Source organism: Sturnira hondurensis, unplaced genomic scaffold (assembly GCF_014824575.4).
Source record: "Sturnira hondurensis isolate 20B ecotype Veracruz unplaced genomic scaffold, ASM1482457v3 Scaffold0008196, whole genome shotgun sequence".
NCBI classification, from domain to species: Eukaryota; Metazoa; Chordata; class Mammalia; order Chiroptera; family Phyllostomidae; genus Sturnira; species Sturnira hondurensis.
Genome location: NW_028080827.1, coordinates 16,483,909 through 16,501,299, shown reverse-complemented (window position 1 = coordinate 16,501,299; position 17,391 = coordinate 16,483,909). Strand labels below are relative to the sequence as shown.

The 17,391-nt window shown below is 42.8% G+C and overlaps 1 protein-coding gene across 1 annotated transcript in view; it reads right to left on the bottom strand.

The window, feature by feature from the left end:
- USP3 (ubiquitin specific peptidase 3) overlaps nucleotides 1-13,322 on the bottom strand; it is a 91,864-nt gene extending 78,542 nt beyond the window's left edge. The window contains exon 1 of the mRNA XM_037054077.1: nucleotides 12,369-13,322. Within this exon, the coding sequence (XP_036909972.1) occupies nucleotides 12,369-12,459 (91 nt within the window). The 5' untranslated portion in view covers nucleotides 12,460-13,322. The remainder of the gene's footprint in view (nucleotides 1-12,368) is intronic.
- Nucleotides 13,323-17,391: the final 4,069 nt, after the last annotated feature.

The following is a 17,391-nucleotide window of genomic DNA, read 5'->3' as shown; positions in this document are numbered from 1 at the left end:
ACAAACTCCAAAACCCTGGAGTAATAAGGGAAGATACGCAAAACAGCAGCAATAGAATGCATGAAAAAGCAAGGGTCAGAAAAATAAAAAGCTCTTAAAACTTAAAAATATGATTATCAAAATTCAATAAAAGAATGGGAGAAAAAAATCAAGAAAATATCTCAGAACTAGAACCAGAAGACAGAATATTATGGGTACACCCAACATTCAATTAATAGCAGTTCCAGAAAGAAAAAGTACCAATTAGGAGAAGTAAATATGGGAGAATAAGTGTGCTATCAAACGTACAGGTTGAAATGAAAGATCCCTTGGGTACCCATCACAATACAGGAAACTACTCACGCCAAGACACATCATTTCAAAATTTCAGAAAACCAAGGATAAAAAGAATATCTTAAGAGCTTCCAGGCAAAAGAATTACATGACATACTGTGCGTGTGTGTGAAGAAACAGTAATCAGAAAGGCACCAGGTTTCTCAACGGCAATACTGGAAGCCTAAAAACAGAACAGGGCTCAAAATTCTAAGAGAAAAATATTCTCTAATAACAGCAGTCCCCAACCTTTTGGGGGGGAAGGGGGGACAGGAAGCAGAGCTCAGGTGAACTTTCCTCGCTCACCCAAGGTGGATGGATGGGGGTTGCGGGGAGACGAGGCAGAGCTCACTTGCCAGCTGAGGGTGGGGGGAGGGACGGGGCAACAGGAGGCGGAGCTCAGCGGAGCTTCGCTTGGCTGGGTTCCTAATAGGCCGCAGACTTGCAACGGTCTCAGGCCTCGGGGGTTGGGGACCCCTGGTCTATAGTCAGTCAAGCAATTAAGTACAAAGGTAGAATAAAAGTATCAAGCTTGCACGGGGTCAAAAAATAATCTCCCATGAGAAGACAGCTCAGTGATATACTCCAGAGAAAACAGTTTAATAAACCAAGAAAGAGAAAGACATGGGATCCAGGAAATAGGAGAGAACAGCAAGGGAATCAGGGTAAGAACTGTCCAGTGGGCCTAGAGAACAATTCAAATAGGAGCAAGAAGGCTCTAGGAAAGAGGTCTTCAGAAAAAAAATAGTGCTAAGAGATTATCTGTCTGTCTAAGTGCTTGCAAAATAATATTCACAGACATTTGACAGATTTATAGGTACACTTGGGAGAAAACATGTAGAAGGTGAACTAAGCAATTTGTTAAAAAGGCGATTATTTCCCCGATTGGTGTGGCTCAGTCGGTTGGGCGTCCTCCTACAAAGCGAAAGGTCACCAGTTAGATTCCCTGTCAGGGCACCGGCCTGGGTTGCAGGCCACTCAGTGTTGGGGCCTGGAGCCTGTGGGAAAGGCAGCAGATAGATTGACTTTCTCTCACACATGGATGTTTCCCTCCCTCTTTTTCTCCCTCCCTGCCCCTTTCTCTAAAAATGAATAAATAAAATCTTTTTAAAAGGCAGTTATTTGTTCAAGAAAAAATAAAATGCTGAACAAGAAACAGTTATCACCGTATTAACCAGAGCTTGAAATCAAACTGCACTGAGAAGTGCAGAGGGGCAGAGGGCGGGTGGTGCAGCCACGAATGTCCTCATTTACCACAGCAGCATGTCGAGAGATAATGCCTAGAACTGATAAATTAAGAAATAACAGTGTGTTACTTACAAGTACGCAGGTAAATATGAATGAGAAAGCTAAGTAGAGCTTAACATGGTTGTGGACAGTGGGACTGAGGGTACAGGGGAAGGAGGGAGATTGATTGCTGTTCTACTTTAAACCTTTGATACTATGATTTACTGCTTATATGTATTATTTTTTGAAAGCATGAATTAATCTTTAAAAGGCAAATTGAAATAATAGTCATAACAATTCGTGAGACTGCCCAAACCATTTTTTATCTTAAAAAAAGTATGACTAAAATCCATTATATGGCATAAAAATTACAATAGCGATTTATGATTTGGGGCCAATTTCCTATAACTGCAAAGCTAATTTGCAGAGCTAATGGTATGTGTCCTCTACTGGAGAATGTAATTTCAAAGCTGGCCAAAATTTGTCATCTATATGTTAACAGATCCAGATACCTACAGAGCCAGAAAAGAGAGGGCATCTGGTCCTGCTGACTTCCCACAAAGAGGCACATTCTGCTCCATAAGGCTGGTCCCCTCACTGGTTCAAGCATTTTACTCTTATTTTGAAATGGATTTTGGAAATCGGTTTTCAACATCTGATGAAAACAACATATGGAAACAATGTATGTGAAACTGCATATTCCTAAAAACTGTAATGTACTATACAAATGTGTCATTTTCTATTCCGTCACAACCTCAGACTTGGTCAGACCTGGTTCGGGGAAAAACACCTAGTGAAGCTATTACGCTACACCTACTCTACCAGTCATCAGCTGAATACTAGACTTGTGCCTCACCTCCAAATGAGGGTAAAGGGTAGTGTGGAGGATTAAACCTATTCAAGCCAAAGTAGATTACAAAATCAGGGTCAAAATGGGCCACATTTCCCTGTGAAAGACCAGACACAAATAACTATAGAAAAATTACCAGTTTACACTATTTCAAAAATAACTTCCACTATGAAACTGATTGTGTGGGGAATGAACACAAAGCCATGAATTACTTAACAAAAATCCTGACATCCATTATTTCCATTTATTTAATATAGCAAGATCTGATGCAATTCCATGCTTTTGCTAACAACATGAGTAAGCAAAGCCAAGGTTAAACAGTAGTGGAATCTTCAAAAGAAACAAATCAAGTCGTAAATCTAAACACCACACAACCATTATTTCAAAACAATAGCAAGTATATGCAACATAAGAAAAGATTCTTATGTATATATTTTTATTGGAAGCACTCCATCCCATAAATAAATAAAATAGTTAAGAGGTTTATAGGCCTCTTACTATCAGACTTTACTCAGAAAACAATGTTTAATATCTGCATTGTACAATTCTCTTCCTAGATTTCTGTGATTACATAATAAAGGTCAGTGCTAAAGCGAAGAGTGTGGAGGGAAGAGCTGAGGGGGGAGTTCACCACACAGGTCCTTCCTGGTGTGCTGGCAAACTATTCTTTTAAAGTCAGTGGGACTATTTACGAAAGAATGGGAAAAATATATGTAAAGTGGGCACAGACTTATATGCTGCTTAAAGGGTTAGATACCCAATATTACAAAAAAATAGGCACCTGCAAACTCCAACCACTGTTCTAATTATTTAACAAACACCAAGAGTTGGAATTTATTTATAACCAACAGGCACCATTTAAAAATCTGACACACATTTCCCCAAGAATCTGTATTAATTATGCAAAGGAAGGAAACACAAAAGCCTGAAAAAAGTTATTTCTTACATAAGGCTCTAAGAAGACTATTCACAAACAACACGCTTGAAATAACTGAAATGAAGCTGATGCAGTTAAGCTCTCAGAATTAAATTCTCATGGCATGAGTGTTGAGCTCTGGCAGGTGCTTCGTACACATAATGTGAAGCGTGAGTTCTTAGTTGTTGTGGAGCAATTTCTCCAATATTAACACATCTATTAACATTCAGAATAATTCAGGTGGGAACTAGAGTTAATCTAAATTAAGTCAAAGGACATGGTACTGGATGACTCTCTCTCTCTCTCTCTCTCTCTCTCTATATATATATATATATGAAATCAATAATATTGAGTTGGCCAAAAAATTTATTTAGTTTATTCCGCAAGGTGGCTCTAGTAGTATCTTTAACTTCATTCAAAACAATATTTTTAGACTGTATTATGACAGCTGTCCTATCAGTATGCGTTTTTAAAAAACATCAAAATTGGTGAATTTTTGTGTAGACATTTTAACACTGAAGTTGGAAGAAGATACACAACGTTTTCAGTGTATTATGCTTGACCAAAAAAGGTAAAAACACAACAGAAATGCAAAACAAGGTTTGTGCAGTGTATAGAGAAGGCGCTGTGACTGATCAAATGTGTCAGAAGTGGTTTGCGAAGAGTCTTGGTGCTGCTGACGTTTTGGCCAAATAACTCTTCACTGTGGGGCTGTCACGCACTGGGACGTGTTTAGCAGGACCCCTGGGCTCTACCCACTAGAAGCCAATAATGGGAGATAGCTGACTTACTCAGAATATCCAAATCAATAGTTATTGGTGAAAATTAAAAATGTGTCTTATTTTAATGGAAAAAAATGTCATGGATTTTTTTGGCAACCCAATATGTCAGCCAGAGTTTTAAAGTCATACAGAAGTTCTTTTTAAAAAATATTATATCAGAACATTTCTCTAATATGTTACTTATCAATTATCATAGGGAAACATTCTATCACAGAAATCTGTTCCCTAAAAATTTCACCATGATCTTCAAAGTTTTGATCAAGATAGCACAATCCCAATATTGTGCAACAAATGTTCAAAACAAAGGAATGGACAATAATCTAGTATTTAAAAAAAAAAAAACCTGAGCACGGTTAGTAAGGACAGATTTAAACAAGCTAAAACAATAGTGTACTATCTTACAAACAGTTAAATTAAACCTGCAGGAAAAGCAGTTAATCACCAGCCTGTTCTTCCTGGTGATGAGATAGTACAAGAACAGTCCATAAATTAAGAGACTTCTAGGTGGGTCAAGGATAAACAGGCAAGCACCTTTCTACAGGGCTGTCTTACACCCAGCTAGGACACAGAGGACTAGCAGGACAGAATACCTACTCAAAATGGAAAATGGCACACTGGTAGAACTCTTCAATCACAAAGAAGAGTACAAAGTCTCCAGATAAAATCCACTTGGTTGTAATATCTTTTCAGAGTTACAAGCTAGTTCCTTAAAAATAAACTCTCAATTCCTCCTTCAAAAAGGTCTTACAAAATTTTATTAGCTAGCAATTATTTCATTGTGAAGAATTTAGCTAACACAAACAACTAATACAACTACAGATTTCATTTTTCAAAGTCCAAGTTTAAATTTAACAGTTTTCAAATTCTGAAATTGCCTTTCTAAGCTCATCTGCATTTTATACATCTGTAAATAGCACTCTTATACCTACTTTTCAGTGTATCTTAAGAAGAGAGGGAAATGTGTTTTAAGCTCTGGAGTCTAAAGACTATAATTAACTTTTACAAGAAGGACAACTGGAAAATCTTAGACTATAACTAAATGGAATCAACAAAGTACATCACCTTAAAACAAAGATTTCAATAACCAGAGGAAAAGATAAATCCAGTATCTTAAGAATTTTCTTTCTCCTCCACCCCACAACAACCCACCTCCAAGAGGAATCTCCTCTACCAGAAACAAAATGGAAAAAAACAGGAGGGGGCAACTTTGAGAACAGAAACACGTTTTAAAAATAATCAAAAGCTAATTGAATTTTATCTATAGCTATATTGAGAAGGCTAGTTTTTTTTTATGTCAAAAGGAATGTAAATAGCTCACAAAAAATTGGATCTGAACTGTAAAGAAGGCTGCATCCACCCCCGGGATTCCATTCATTTATTCTGAGAAAGAAGGGAAGGGAGGGAGAAAGGGCGGGAGAGAAACATCAATGTGAGAGAGACACATCCATTGGCAGCATCTCACAGGGAACCAAAACCAAACCCAAAACCTAGGCATGTGCCCCCACCAGGAATGGAACCAGCAACTCCCCCCAACCCCACCCACAGGACCACGCCCAATCAACTGAGCCCCGCCTGCCAGGGCTGAACTCTAAGTTGACATTCAAAAAACAGTTTTATACCAACTGCACTACCAATCTTGTCCCACAGGGCCTGTACTTTAATCAATAAACAGGGGGTGGCAGAGCTGGTCAAATGCATAATTTAAACAAATTATTTTCAAAATGTGAAATTTAAAGTGTATTTTCATGCCAAGAATCTTCAAAGGAATTATTTTAAGTATGTTTCCAAACACTTCAAATTCTTTAAATGATCAAGCATTAAGTTACTGGATGACAAAGTAAAGACAACCGAAAAGTAAGGTTTGAATGGCATTTGAATTTAAGCTTTGGGCTCTCTCAGTCTACTACCCAACCCCCCAAGCATCTTAAGCAACTCTCTTAATCTGTCTCAGTTTCACAATCTATAAAACAGGAAAAACTACAAGGATAGGCAGTTAATTAAATTAGGATTAAATGCTAGCAAACTGCTTTGAAGTTACTTTATGCTGTTCTCAGTTCTCCTCCTACTCAAGAAAACTAATAGATGAGAAAACATCTGGAATTACTATAGATACTAACATCTGCGGGCTCATAGCAGTTAAAAGATGATCTCTATTTACAAGCTTCTAAGCCAAAGTTCATTCAGCAACCCCCAAAATTTCAGGATACAATTGCCAAGGAAAATTTTTAGGTAAATTTCCTTTCCGTCTGAAAAATACCCACTCTTACCTACATTCTCAAAACAGGCTACTGCAAATCACAGAGCATCCTGAGTAGTCTTGGCACAAAACAATTCTAGGTAAGATGAACAAGCTGTCACTGTTGTTCATGCTATTTTCAGCATTCTAAACTGTCAATCAAGGTAAGCTTCATCAGAAATACACTCTCTGAAAAGTACCAGTCCCTGCTGAGAATCTAAGTACTTCCTTATAAGCCATCTGTCCAGGAAAGCTCTACTAAAACACCTAGATGCAGTTGCTCGCAATCGAAAGGAGCTATGAATAAACATAAAACACTAAAACATATTAAACCGTATACATTTTCCACTTCAAATACTGATAAACTCTACTCAGGTCTATTCTGATGCCTAGGATGAATACAAAACCCATAGGCAGGTTGGTCAGAAACCTACAACTTAATCAAAGGAGACTAGTATTTTTTTTAAGAAAAGGAAAATATATAAAATAGCTCAAGAAGGAGAGGGGGGAGCTCAAAAAGAAAAAAAAACAAAGCAGGTTAGAAGGAAATGTACATGTAAATTACTCCCTCATGGAAGAAAGACTCAATTAAATTTTAAAACAGGAATTTAAATTACTCAGTGAGCTACAAACTCAATTACTCACTGTTCTGCTTACTGAGCTACAAACACTATAAAAATCTAAATATCTCTAAATCTAATTTGAAGGATCCAAAATTAATCTATTATATTCTAATAAAGAAGGATAAATTTCAACAGGGAAAAAAGAGGATGTTCTAAGAGCCTAAGGCTGATGCTGTAAAAGCAAAGAATAATGAGAACGAATTATTTTGAGAAAAAAAGGATTAACGGGAAACTGAAACAAAGCGTTCAAGCTCTCCCCTCAACCCCATCCTTTCTTCCGCTTAGGCCGTGAAGGGCATTCTTTGCATGCTATGGAGAAGACTATTTAGAAAATAACTTCTGATTAATGTGTCAAAACTTTTTCACAGCAGCAAAGTACTAAATTCAATCTGTAGGCTGCAGCCTCCTCAAACGGACAAATGGAGCACATTCTAAACTCCAGCTCTTTTGCATCTACTACCCATTATCTAGAGACTACGCAAATACAGCGAGGAAATATGACTTAATAGGGGTTCTGGGGGTGGTGGTGGGGGGGGCAGAATACTGCCAGAAAAGCTAGAAAGGCAGTTACATTTGGCTCAAGCTTACAAATATTACCCCAAAAGTTTAAATATTTCAGAACAGTAAATAAAATTAAAATATTAATCTTTAGAATTAATGTGAAAAAAGTACCACCTGTCCACTGATTTTTAACCACCTCATCCACATTTACTACTACAATGTCCACCTGCCCATCTATATAAACACAGAATTACAAAAGAATACACATTCATTGTGTTAACAACGCTGCAGAGGGTCATGTGCTCACAATCCAGTCAAAGTTCTCAAAGCAAAATAACTGGGAGGAGGGCTGGTGAACGCATTCTGAGGGGAAGCTCACTTACTTCGCATTTATGTTCAACATAAAATTAAAGACCATGCCAGCCACAATCTAAATGGAAGAAAGTTTCTTCATTCATTAAGCACATTTTACTGTTATTATATGCTAGGCACTTAATAAATACTTCACAGTGTTACCAACAAGTAGTAAATGCATTTGACCTAGGGAACAAATGACTGATCCTATCTAGAAAATTTAGTCTACTGATAATACAAGAGTCCTCTTAGATGTTCATTGTGGGAGAAATATGACACAAAATAACCCATCATTCCATTAAGGTGACTTCTTACCTTTGTCACAAGTTACAAATGTATTACCACTGACAAGGACTCACTAATCAGTACCCATCCTAATAAATGGATATTCAAAAAAGAGGTTTATCTCCATTATCCACCCAAACATTTACTTGATCTACACTTATTTTCCTGAATGGTATGAGGGCAACTGTGTACTGGAAACCTATAAAGAGGTATACACAACTCTGAAGAATTAACTAGGAAAAATTTCTGATGCCTGTGCTATTAAAATATTTCTAATTTAACTGGTTAACCCAAGCCCATGTCCAAATGATTGGTCTTTGGCTTTTCTTGGTTATTAAAAACAGTTGTATTTAGGGCATCTTTTTGAACAGTTTGTGTTTTTTTCCCCTGTATTTTGCTACTGGTCCAACTCTTTTATCCACAGAAATAAGAAATGCCCAAGCCTCCAGCTTCTGAAAATAACATCTGGTATGCGCACACAATAAAAAGCTTGAGAGAATGTCCTAGTTTTTATGTAAAACTTTTTCATTTAAAACGTGAATGCCTTTAGCAAAGATTAGACATAAATCAGCTTTTACCTTATTAGGACATTGCTATTTTCAACATTTACCTTAAACCACGACATGGATTTATCTTCTAACCAGTTAGCTTCCTGTCTCTCCGCAACTAGATTAGACTAACTTTTTTTGAAAGCATAGGACTATAGGATCCCATGATCTGTTGCCTAGCTAACAGATTTCAAAAGCTCTGTCAGTCTCCACAAAGCCATAACTGTCACTAGCCTTAACGTTTTAAGGATTTCTGCAATACTTCAAAGCTATTTTAGTAAGAGCAGGTGTCCTTAGCTGTTCCTGTAGCCATATATTAGTGGGTTCTCACAGTGTGGTCCTGGACCCCTGAGAGTTTCCAAGGCCCTTTTCGGGGGTACCTGAGGTCAAACGATTCTAATAACATTAAAATATTACTTTTCTTTTTTACCCTCATTCTCTCACAAGTATGCAATGAAGTTTTACAGAAAGTACATGTGTGATATATCCAGAAACTGAATGCAAAAGCAGATATGAAAATCCAGCTGTCTTCTATTACGCTACACAGCAGAGTTGTAAGAATATAAAGTAACGCCACTCCTCACTAAATTTTGTTTTGAAAAGACACTTATTTTATGAAAACCATCACTCATGTTAACAGGTAATGGATTTATTATTGTTATTTGTGATTTACTATACTTTTTAACCTTTCTCTTTTAATTTCTGGTACAGCAAAGATTAATAGGCCGGAGCCATACAAACAAAGGCTTTTTGGGTTCTCAATAATTTTTAAGTGTAAAGGGGTCCTGAGAACTAAAAGTTTGGGACAGCTATAGTACGCAACTACGTAACCTGAAACAAAGTGCCTTCCATAGATAAGAAGCTTGAGTTAATTCTAAAGTATAATTACTTCTTACACACCCTAATCTTGTTGAGAAATATATCTCCTTGGAAAGCATAATTCAGCAGGAAGCTAGTCTGCCCTAGGCCCTACTTAAGGGGCTTCAGATATTGTTCGAGTCCTCTTTATAAAGATGTTCTGATCTATCCTCCTATTACTTGAGTAGTGTATAGGAGTTTCTTAGCATTTTTCACGAAAATTTCCGTGTTCCTCCTACCAGCAACCTGTGAGGTATTACCCTTTCTCACAGATGACGACCTGAAACTGATGAGCAAAGGCAAGAGAACTGCTTGTCCAAGGATGAACTGCTGCTAACAGGGCCTTGGGTGTCCGTCGTTTGCAACTGCTTGGCTGCCTTAAGGCTGTTTCACTGTGGTGCAATTCCAAAGAAAACAGGGCAAGGGCATTACTTTTATTGTCCCAGTGCCGAAACAGAGATTTTATTTATTTTTTATTTTTTTGCTTTACTAAGAACGTACTTAGACTCAATACCCCACCACCGCATTATTCAACACATTGGCTGCTACCCTTTTGGTTCTCTACAACAAAAAAAAAAGAGGAAAAGATAGAGAATACCAGAATATATTAATATAATCCTGCAAGGTGATGAATTAGTTAAGGGCTCAGAGATTTACTAACCATTTAATCACTGAAACAACAGGCAGGCAAGAACAAGATCAAGCTTAATATAATAACACTAGATTTTATCAATGGAGAGATGCCAACAGGTTAAACTGGGAGGCCAGTTTCAGGCAAATATGAACAGGGTTCAATTCACAGAATATGGGCAGACGAAAAAAAACACATAAAGTTAAACTGGCTTTATTTTTCTACAAATCCAAGTGCATGACTACAACCACTCTCAAAAATCAAGGTCAGAGACCAATGATGATGCCAAGATGCAAGGGTGCCATCCTACCTCTTGGACAGAAACCATCCCTCCCTTACAGCTGAACACGTTCTTGTTATGGACACAAGTCTCTTAGGTATGCTCCATTTTAACTTAAGTTCCTCAGGAAATGCCCGATTTTCTGCATCTCTTTTCCAGAGTTAACTGGGCTCCCTGACTAAGGCAAGGCTGACTCACAAGAGGACATCTGCCCCTTGCATAAACTCTTCCTTTTTCAGATGCATGTGCCCAGTAAAGCCATTTTAAAATTTGATGTGATTTCACCAGAAAAAAAAAAAGTGTGCTGTCTGCTTTGAATTCCTGTAGTTTATCTACAACAGATGAGCAAAAGTAATTTCATCATTCCTCATGAGGTATGCTTTTCCTAGTGTTTACTTTGGTCATTTTTTTAAAATCTCTTTTGGAAAAAAATTAAGAGATACAGTTATTGCATCACAGCTATAGCTACAATTATAGCTAATGCACCAAGAACCAATTTGTAAAGCAATTTGATACACTTTATGTGTTGTTCCACACTCAACATTTACTGTGGAAGATGTTTGTATGTAAGACCCAATTTATATCAAGTTTCTGTACCCTCATAAAAGAACTGCAATACGGCATTGTAAAACCAATTGACTGATTAATCTTTAAATGCTTCATGCAGAAAAATGAATTTGATTTTACAAAGGCAAGCAAAGTACCAAACCTCTGGGAGCTCCGCGGAACCGTGGTTATTCCTATTCCTTATCCCAGAGCACATTTTTCTTTGTGGCGTTACCTACGTTTTTCTCCAAGGACCTAATCACCATTTAAGAAGTAACCTGTCAAAAGTGTTACCGCATTCTCTAAACTACCTTCGAAGCTCCAGCCCATAACGAGCAATGTCACACAGCTAAATCGTACCATTGCTGTTTCCCTATATGTCTTCAAATGAACTTGAGATTTTTGAAGTGCACCATTCAAATTTTACACCACAATTCAATCTATCGTTGATCATCTCAAATCTAATAAACAAAGACTCTAGCGGCGGCACCAAGGCCCTACCAGGAAGTAATCAAAGCATTGTGGCCGGTGCGATCCTAAGTCCCTAGAGCAGACAATAAGAGGGCACTGGGGTTTCCAACGGGCCCGGCCGAAGGAGTTCATTTGCTTAAGCAATGCAAAAAGCATTACATAAACCTAATAACTATTCTACAGCCCAGGAACTCGGGGCTCCCAGCGCAATTTCAGACACCCAAAACCTCCGAAAGGCAATCGAACCGTCCTTCCAAAGCAGCTGCTGATCAGCTTCCCGAGCGTTTCAGCCTGCAGCTTGTTTTCAAACTTCACCCTCCCCGGATGATGAAAGACTCCGACCTCGGCCGCCCGAATTCCGAGCACCTCCCGTGGCTCAGAGCTCCCGCCCGGCATAGATCGGGGTGCCCTAGCCCGCGGACAAGGCGAAGGGAAGCGGGGCCGGGGAAGGCGGCGAAGGGCCCCAGGGCTCCCCTCAGTCCAGACAAAGCTGTCCCCGCAGAGCGGCAGTTTCCCCGTCCGGCCGAGGACGGGACACAACTCGTGTGACCTCCCAGTGGGACCGGACACCCGCCGCTACAGCCCCCAAACCAGCGACAGGGGCGAGCACAGCCCCCGGGCAGGGTGGGGCGGGGGCGCGAGCCGCGGGCCAGGGTCCCGGCACGTCGCTGCCCCCACGCGCTGGTGGCCCCAGCGGGCTGCCGCAGGGCGCGGGCCTCTGCTTCCCCGGCCCGACGGTCCGGCCGCGGAAAACAAAGGAGTCGCCGCCGCTCCGCCCGGCGCGCCGGCCAGCCCCAGCCTCGCCGCGTACCCCTCCCCAGCCTCCCGACCCGGCTCGTTCTCACCCCTCGCCAAGTCCACGCGCCGGCCGCCCTCGACCCCTAGACGGCAGGCCCCGCAGAGCCGGGGCCTCGGGTGCACGGCAGGGCCGCCTGGGGCCGCACTCACCGCTGCAGCACCAGGACGACGGGGAGCCGTTGGGGAACTTGGCTGAGTCCGGAGCGATGCAGACGCTGGAGCTGAGGTGCGGACACTCCATGGCCACAAGGAGAGCGGCGAGGAGGACCGAGGCTTCGGGACCGGGTGAGGTGGGGGAGGAGGGACTCTGAAGGCTCCGTCTGGGGTCGCTCCTCGCTGGGCGCTCGGTCGACGGCGGCTGCGTCCCGAGCCCTTGCGTCAAAGAAAGCAAAAGCTTCCGGGCGCCGGGTTTTCTCGCCCGCCGTTTCCAGAAGCCCCGCTCCAAAGAACGTGAAAATCCAGGATCCGGGTTCTGCCGCCACCCCTAGGTTGGGGGCTTCCGTCTTCCCAGGCCGGCCACGCCCCTCCCATTGGTAGACCACGCCCTCAGACCCAGCTCCGCCCCCGTCCACTACAGTCGGGCGGGGTCCTGACTCTCCCGGCGGGTGGCCATGAGTCAGGCTGCGCTACTAGAAGACTTTCTCAACTCTGCCGCCCAGGCGGGCCGCGGCTTCCCGGGGCCCTGGAAAGGGTGGGGCGCCGGGAGGAGACCCGCGGGTCCGGTCCGCTGTGTTAACCGCGGTCCCGCGAGCGCTCGCGATTAGAAGATCCTGCGCAGTGTGTGGTGGTTTTTCTACACCGCAGTAGGAAATCTGGCCACACAATAAAGTGTGAAGAAGATAGAAACCACTCTGGCAGACAGGCCCCGTAGCCCCCATTTTAAACCAGACACAAGCTCAGAGAGGGTGAGGGCCTGGCCCCAGTGGCCCAGCGGGTCCGCGGCCCGCACAGGTCTCAGAGCAGTACTGCTGCCGCGTTCTCCCGCGGCAGGTGCGGAGCTGACCAGCTTCTAAATCCTGGACACGTGGCCTCCGTGAATCGCCCGGGCGCTACGCGGCTGGACCTGCCGGGGCGCCAGCGAACTTGAGCTCAAACCCCATAATTGCGACTCGCCCTATGCGTTACCTCGAGTGCGCGGGAGGACTCGCAGACACTGAAATTGAAGAGAGCGCCCTAACCCGGACTTGCAGAGCGCGAGGTCCCGGCGACCGGTCGTTGAAAAGGGAAGGGATCTAACATTGGTTAAACGCCTCCTACAGTCTCCTAGCTGGGCGCTTCACACACAATACCTCTTTTAAAACTAGCACTACCCTGACGGCAGCGGTTCCTTTTCTTTCCTTTTCTTTTTCTTTTTAACCGCGGGGAAAACCGAGTCTGGCTGTAACAGGGTAAGGCTTGGGGCCGAGATAGGATCCTCCTTTGCGGAAGGTGTCTAGGGAAAGCCACAAGGAGCTGTTTAAACAGGCGTTACACCCAAGCTATCCTGCGATCCCTCCGGGGCATGGCCTAGGGGACCACCGGGATGGTTACAAATGTTGCCTCCAAGTCGGGGCTCCCTGTAAAACCTGGCGAAGGAACAGCAAGGCCAGGAATCGAGCAGGGGGAGGCAGAGGATGTGGCAATCCTGAGGGCAGGGCGAGAGGAGGAAGGAAGGTCAGGAAATGATTAACCGGGCCGGGCCGGGTAGTGGTTAGAGCAGGGCACTTCCCCGCAGTGCAGTCCTGGAGCAGTTCGGAGATGCCTTCTCTGTTGCTGCTCGCGCTTCGACATGCCCCTGCCCTCCCCTCACGCCACCCGATTTCTGCCTAATGGTGTCCACACACCCGGGGCATCTGTGCCGACCCTACCCCCCAGCACTGTTTCTGACTCCTCAGCAACTGTCTTCTGTAGCTTTCCCGGTTCTCATTATTCTTAGAGCAAGCTTCACCCTTGGGATTTTGCGGCAGTAGGGAGTTGAGGAAAGTACAGCTCTAGTCCTCCCAAACCATTTTTTTTTCTTTCTTATCTGTAAAACCGGGAAAAAATAATACTTATCTGGTAAGGAAGATGAAGAATTCCTGCGAATTGCTACCCCGTTGTAGGTAGCAAATAATTTATGGCTTTTAAAAAATTATAGCACGTAAGGGAATAATTCATAGGAAAAGGGAGGATAAATAAATCTGACCTTTGCTCAACTCTCCTAGCCCTCTCCTTCTGTCAACCGATTTTTTTTTCAAGGCCTGGCTGGATCAACTTCTGTTTCCCTCTGGACCCCTATCCCCATTTAGTATACAAACTCCGGCAAGTAGCAGTGGAGGATGCCCTGACCCATGCCTTATTTCATATTGGCATGTAATTTTTTCCACCCTCTCAGAGACTCAATTTCCTTATTCTCTACACTTCATCTTAAACATCACTTCCTCAGGGAGGCCCTCCAAGGCCCTGCTCCAGCCCTAGGTCACCTCCAGGCGTGCAATGCCCTTGCTGCCCCTGTACTTGGCTTTTTAAAAAACATTCTTCACGCATGCAATTATTTGTTTAATGTCTGTCTTCCCCTTGGAGTTCCTCAAGGATAGCAAACAAGTTTGTCTGGTTTCCTGCTATATCCCTAACATGATATATCCAATAAATGTGTTCAATAATGAGTGAGTGATCAGCCCTATCCCTAACATTATATCCAATAAATGTGTTCAATAATGAGTGAGTGATCAGCCCTGGCTGGTGTGGCTCTGTGGATTGCATGCAGGCTGCGAACCAAAGGGCTGCCAGTTGAATTCCCCGTCAGGGCACGTGCCTGGGGTGTGGGCCAGGTCCCCAGTAAAAGGCGCACGAGGGGAAACCACACATTGATATTTCTCTCCCTTTCTTTCTCCTTCTCTTCCCTGCTCTCTAAAAGTGAATAAATAAAATCTTTAAAAGAAATGAATGAGTGATCACTTAGCAATGTCTACTACCGTAGACAGGAGTTTAGGAAGTGGCATATCTGCCAGGCGTTTGCCACCCTCACCAAGGTGACCTCTAAATTTCCTTCAGCTCTGAGTTTATGACTTTCATGGTATCGGGAATGTGAAAGCACCTTGTACTGCGTAAACTGCTTTTTAAAAAAAGACTTAAAAATAAAGAAAAGAAAGGTTTTTATTAGAATCTTCTCTCCCCAGCTAGAATAAAAACATCTCCAAGCAGGGGTGCCTAATTTAGTCGTCTCTGCTATATTCCCCCAAGGAGAAACTATGACTACTACTACACAGTCTAAAGAAGCCTGGCAAAATCAAAGAGGCCCTCCTGGGGCTTTAGCTAGGTTTTCCTGAAGTGCAGGGAACTTTCCTGTGTCTTTGAAAGTTTTCATTTAAAATAAAAACAAAAAGAAACACCCTCGCAGTGAGTAAATGCGTCAAATAGGGGAAGACCACAGGGCACTCTGAGAAATCTGCTTTTTTTCAGTTCCCAGTTTCTTTGGCTACTTTTAAGACGTTTGCTTTTTTGTTCTTGGCCTAAATCTCTTTGGCACTGAGGAGCTCTGACATACATACCAGTGAGCCCTGGTGGTGATGAGCCAGCCTCCAGCTCCTTACTCCCAGGAACACTTGGCCTCGAGGGTCCAGCAGAAGCCAGAAAGTTTTGTTTGCATTTTTCAGAGGCGGAGAATGCACAATCCCAACCATACCATCTAATGTTTCTCATCTAAAGGAGATACAATGGGGTGCTAAGGAGAAGGGGGCATACGTTGCCATGGGAACCATGTCAAGAAAGGTCTCAAGGTTGTTGTCCCCTTCCTCTAGTTTTCCACTTGAGACTTCTGGCAAAATTGGTGGTCCTGAAGCAAGAATTAGAAGCTGACCAGGCCCTAGGGAAGACCAGCTCTGACTATTCCCACCTAGGCAAGGCTTATATTGGAAAACCCCATACAGCTAGGTTAATTATTTACTGTAGAGATTTTTCTGGGAGCAAGGCCTCCTAGAGAAATCAAAGTTAGAAAGAGAAGGCTTAGAGAGTATTCAGAAGGGTGGGGTGGGGAGGCCCCCCAGAGACTCTTTTATCACCTTGTTTAATTTTCCAGCTGGTACTTATCTGATCAGTTCTTTGCTTGTTTACTTGTTTATCTACTGCCAGTTCCTCCATGAGAACAGAAACCTTGCCAGTCCTGTTCATGGCCTGACTTCCGGCTCCTGGCATTCAGCCTGGTAGAGGGCAGGCCCCTCATAAATGAATGAAGGAGCTGGGCTCAGGCTCCCCTCAGCCAGCCCTCACTTCTGCACTCAGGAACACCAATGCCATTCTCCCACTACCTTCCACTCACCACTTTCGCATGATCTTCCTGCCCCAAAATTCTTCACTGGCTCCCCATCTCTGGCAAGATAAAATCAACCAAAACCCCACAGTCACCTGTCCCTGTCTCTTGCTAAAGGTTTTTGTTTTGTTTTATTTTTTTAGCTATTTCAGAAATGCCCACAATAGTTCCCCCTCATGATGGAAAATGCGCTTCTTAGCACCTCTGCATTACCTTTCCCTTCTATCAGGCCAGTGTCTACCCCTTCTCCATGAAGCAGATAGCCTCCTCAGGGAAGTCCTCCATCACTCACTCAAGGAGATTTCTAGGCCTCCCCGCTCCACTCTCCCCCTCTCTGTCTCTGCAGCTTGTTGCATAGGCTGTTATTTCCTGTATCCCTTAGGAACAGATGCTTTTCTTTTTATCTGTGGATACTGGGCACCTAGTTCAACAATTGCAGATGTTTTTAAAAGATTGTATATTTTTCACTCTGATTGGTGTGGCTCAGTAGTTGGGCATCGCCCCACAAAGGGAAAGGTCACTGGTTCGATTCCTGGTCAGGGCACAGGCCTAGGTCTGGAATCAGCCCCAGTCAGGGGCGTCTAGGAGAAGCACCTGATCGAGGTTTCTCTCTCAAGTCCATGTTTCTCACCCTCTCTTTCTCCCTCCCTTCTCCTCTTTCTATAAATAAATTTTTTAAAAAGATTATGTCTGTTGATTAAATGTTGAGAGTGGCCTTTTAGAGTGTGATTACCTCAATTATTATATGTCATAGTTCCCTAGTATTCACAGAAAGGACCTCAACTCTGTAAGAACAAAAATTTACACTTATTAGGTCCCAACTAGGAGCCAGATACAATATCAAGTTGTTATTATTTCTTTGTTAACCCTAACAACACACCTGAGAGGTAGGCATTATCATCTCCA